The sequence below is a fragment of the Triticum dicoccoides genome, chromosome 5B (genome assembly GCF_002162155.2).
Source record: "Triticum dicoccoides isolate Atlit2015 ecotype Zavitan chromosome 5B, WEW_v2.0, whole genome shotgun sequence".
Taxonomy (NCBI): Eukaryota; Viridiplantae; Streptophyta; class Magnoliopsida; order Poales; family Poaceae; genus Triticum; species Triticum dicoccoides.
Genome location: NC_041389.1, coordinates 308,186,285 through 308,190,409, shown reverse-complemented (window position 1 = coordinate 308,190,409; position 4,125 = coordinate 308,186,285). Strand labels below are relative to the sequence as shown.

At 44.4% G+C, this 4,125-nt stretch overlaps 1 protein-coding gene across 2 annotated transcripts in view; it reads right to left on the bottom strand.

Moving 5' to 3' along the window:
- The window catches only part of LOC119308609, a 6,995-nt gene extending 3,578 nt beyond the window's left edge, over positions 1-3,417 (bottom strand). Inside the window, exons 1-6 of one of the 2 annotated variants that reach the window (XM_037584739.1) lie at positions 3,087-3,417; positions 2,685-2,742; positions 2,457-2,537; positions 2,321-2,356; positions 1,926-2,165; positions 1,700-1,834 (exon numbers count right to left, since the gene is read on the bottom strand). In XM_037584739.1, the coding sequence (XP_037440636.1) occupies positions 1,700-1,834; positions 1,926-2,165; positions 2,321-2,356; positions 2,457-2,537; positions 2,685-2,742; positions 3,087-3,274 (738 nt within the window). In that variant the 5' untranslated portion in view covers positions 3,275-3,417. Of the gene's footprint in view, positions 1-1,695; positions 1,835-1,925; positions 2,166-2,320; positions 2,357-2,456; positions 2,538-2,684; positions 2,743-3,086 lie in introns of both variants that reach the window. The other variant, XM_037584738.1, reaches the window with a different exon arrangement.
- Between the last annotated feature and the right edge of the window lie 708 nt (positions 3,418-4,125).

Here is a 4,125-nt window from a genome sequence, read left to right as displayed (position 1 = left end):
TACATGGATAATTGATCTAATTGATATGTTGTATATTACTATATAGCAGCAGATCTGCTGTTTTTGTTCGATTTGCTGTATATGGCAGCGGATCTACTATTTTTGCTTGATTTGTTGTATACGATAGCAGATCTTCTGAGACCACATGTGTGACGTAACTGAACTAAGGAAACGAACTAAAGGTGTGGATAAAGAAAATCATTACTGACCAAAAACTCGGCGGTAGAAAACCAGAAACAGGAGGCGAAAAATAATAGATGGGAGGGGAAGCTTCACCAAACACACGACCAACTGCCTTCAATAGTAGAGATGATTGTTGATGACAAGTGATAATAGTTGGCCATTAACAAGTTATTGTAGGGAGTATTATTTTGCAGATGCAAGACACTGGTTGCTTGCTTCTATCATCCTTCTCACGTTTCATGTGTCCCATAGAGTCAAATAAGACCTTTTTTTCTTAGATTATGGATTTACTACCTTTACCGATAAGTCATACAGAAAATTAGGAAAAAGGGTAAGAACGATAGTAGCATACCATATGAATCATATTAGTTCTTACTAAGCCTCGCATTTGTTATTCAGCTCGAAATTCTCCATCGAAGTCAAAGGTACATGTTTAAGAACAAATTCTTACTAAGCCTAGCACTAGCATTCAGCTCAAAATTCTAAATGCAAGTCAAATTCTTACTAAGCCTAGCACTTGTTATTCAGCTCAGAAGTCTCCATCGAAGTGTGCATGAAACATGCACAGAACCTTATCTTCGCGCTAGGAATGAGGCCCTTGCACAGTGACAGCCTGATGGGTTCAAAATGAAATTCTCGACGCGGTCATACTGATTAGTTGCATATGACATTTTCTCTTTCAGTATAGGTCAGTCCAAGTTCATCTAAATCTGTCTAACTTCAAGTTCAACATAGGCCTTATCCAGCATAGCCGAACACGAAATGGAAGTCCAAACATAGTCCAACTCAACGACGTTCATGCTATTTGACTGGTCCAACAATGCTTGGTCAATCAGGCAGTTAAGTTTATGTAATGTCCATGGATGTGACTCACTGATTGATCACGGTTTGCGCACAGTTCTATATTAAAAAAAATGAATTTTAATGGGCAAAATGAACTCCACGTGATAGGGACAATAGGAACAACACATACTTAAGGCTTCCTTAGAGTTTTAAATTCATATTTAGAGTGACAGCACTCTTGTTCTGCTTGCTGAAACCTGAAACTGCAATGTGGCTAACTGGCAAGCCATTAGTACAAGAGAGTACATTTATGGCTGGGAAGGGTGACCCAGGATGAGTTGGGATATTCCTCGTGAACTTAGATTTATGTTTAACTTCAATTAGCATATAAGCAAATTCGTTGAGAAAGTTGCAGAAGTGAACAATTGAACGCTACGACTTTGGCAGGCTCGTGTATTAAAAAACTGATCAGTTGTGGATCTGGATTGGAACCACCAGTAGTAGTCTTGCACTATGATGAGTGGTAACTGGTAAATTGTCCAATTTCAGCGTGTAGTCATTATGCATTCCCGCATATATTTGTCCATGCCTATTTTAACTAGCACGAATCAGCACTTTTTGTCAGTGCTAAGTACTGGATAGCACATTTAGTCTCGGAAAGTCAATTTAGTCTTTGTATTAATAGCTTACACATGACTTGGAAGACTGTAGCAGTAACAAAGAGCGTACCTACATGTGGAGAACTGTGCCATTTAACTAAATTCACATCACCACCCAGCTCCAGCAGACGCCGTCCAAAATTTTGAACGGCCGAACATGGAGCAAGTTCATCATCCTCTGAACAGAATATGAGTATTGGGCCAACATGCTGCACATATAATGGATGAAGGTCACATATATATGCAAAATTTCTACCTGCAATCAGGTTATAAGACATTGTAGTCAATGGAGTGACATACCACTGATGAGTATAGTGTCTCCCAATATTCTTTGCGCTGTGCTTCAAACTTGCCAATGAAAAGAGTGTCTAGACCCGAGGCAATGCCTCTAGTCATCCATGATAAGACACGTGGAGGTTCAGGCATCTTCAGGACACTTGGGTGAAGAAGAAAGCGGGTGCCTAAATCACTCACAAAATCTACAGGACTCGAGTCATATATTTGTCCACATACGCAGTCCCGTACAAGTTGATAGTCATCCTGTAACAAGAAAAAAGCATTAAGTTTTCAGCAACATGAGTAAATACAAACTAAAATAACGCCCATTGGTAGGCTGCAACTTGTTTTATTGAATAAAAATTTCATGACAACTGCGTGCAAACACAAGGGGCGAACAGCAAAAATGACCATCATACCAAACTCAGCTGCCCTTTGCACCTTCTCTGGATCAGCTGCCAGTGAACAAAGATAGCTTTAGCCTACAGACCCTAGACAAGGCATCAAGAGATAACTGTTCCCTTTAAAGGCTTACAGAGGCTTCGATCTTCTTACCTGAAGAACCTTGTATGTGCAACCTTTTGGTCCTCCCGAAAAGGATGCAAACACAACAGGTACTGGTCTAATATTCAGTTCCTGGATTTTGAAGATTAAATCATCAATGGTCGATGATTACAACAAGTAATCAGACGTACCAAAACAATTAATAATCTACACTGCACACAGTAATTGACCCAAGCCAGGTGGAGGTAGCAATAGGGTGGGATGCACAGTTGCGCAGACCTTAACGAGCTCCGTGAGCACCCGGTCAGCAAGCACAGCAGCTTTCTCCGGCATAAACCTGGGCAGACATGCAAATGGGATCAAAAAAAGGATTACATTGTATAGGCTATCAGATCACACTACAAGCAATTGAGAGTTGCAACCATCCAACAGAATCCGCATATCCTCGCAGCTTTTCCTCGCACATCCAACCTACCTATCTTAAGTTCTAGATTTCCTGATCAATTTGGAAGTTGCCAAAAAGACGCATACCAAGTCTAGCATCAGCCGCGTGCCCCCAAATATCCCAATCTAGCAAGAACCGAATATACTCTAGTAAAGTTTGCATCAGGTATCCAATCAGATAAAACGCCCCTGAAATTTTCGCTTCCTGAACATGGGAGTGGAGAGAGGCGCACGTACAGGGTGATGAAGTCGGAGTGGCAGACGAGGCACGCCCACCCAAGGGCCGCGTACAGGTCCACGTACGCGCGCACGTGCCGCTCCTGACTCGACAGCCACGCGAACATCACCACCACGCCGCCGCCGGCCTCCGCACCCGCGGCGCCGTCGCTCGGCCGCCGGCCGCCCCAGTAGTGCCGCCCCCACATGCCTCCTGCCGGACCTCCCTGCCTCAAGTTTCTAGAAGCCTCAGTGCTCCTCCTCCTCTGCTTGACTTTTTTTTTTAGGAATTCCTCTGCTTGACTTTGGGGCTAGAAGAAACCGTGAGGACAGGCGCCCAAGCGTGTGCCAATCGGGTTGAGATCCTCCGCTGTAATGTAAGGTGCTGTAGTGCGGATGATATGTGGGGTCGGGTTCACACGACAGTGACCCTACAGCATTGTACAGTACTGCAGAGGATCCTGACCCGTGCCAATCGTCGAGGAGAGAATTGGATATTTGCCACTTTTTTTCCGGAAAAATGAGGAGCTATTCATCTTCAATCATAACAGTACAACAAACAACGGAAATAATATAAATTACATTCGCATTCACTGAAGCGAGCCGGAGGCGCACTACCGTCATCGCCCCTTCCTCGCCGGAGTCGGGCACAACTTATTGTAGTAGACAGTCGGAAAGTCGTCGTGCTAAGGTTTCATAGGACCAACGCACCAGAACAGCAACCGCCGCCGATGAAGTGAAGTTTAGATCGGAAGGATCCAACCTAAAGACACATGAACAAAAACGAACAAAGACCGGATTCGAGTGGATCCATCAAAGACAACCACCGACCAAATCTCGCGAGATCTGCCGGAGACACACCTCCATACGCCCTCCGACGATGCTAGATACACCATTGGAACGCGGGCTAGGCGGAGAAAACCTTATTCCATCTTCAAGAAGCCGTCGTCGTCTCGTCTTCTTGAGCAGGACACAAACCCTAACAAAACTTGAAGAACCACCTACAAACGAAGCCCTCCCGCTGGCAAGGGTCGGGATCCACCACGCACCCATGGCCCTA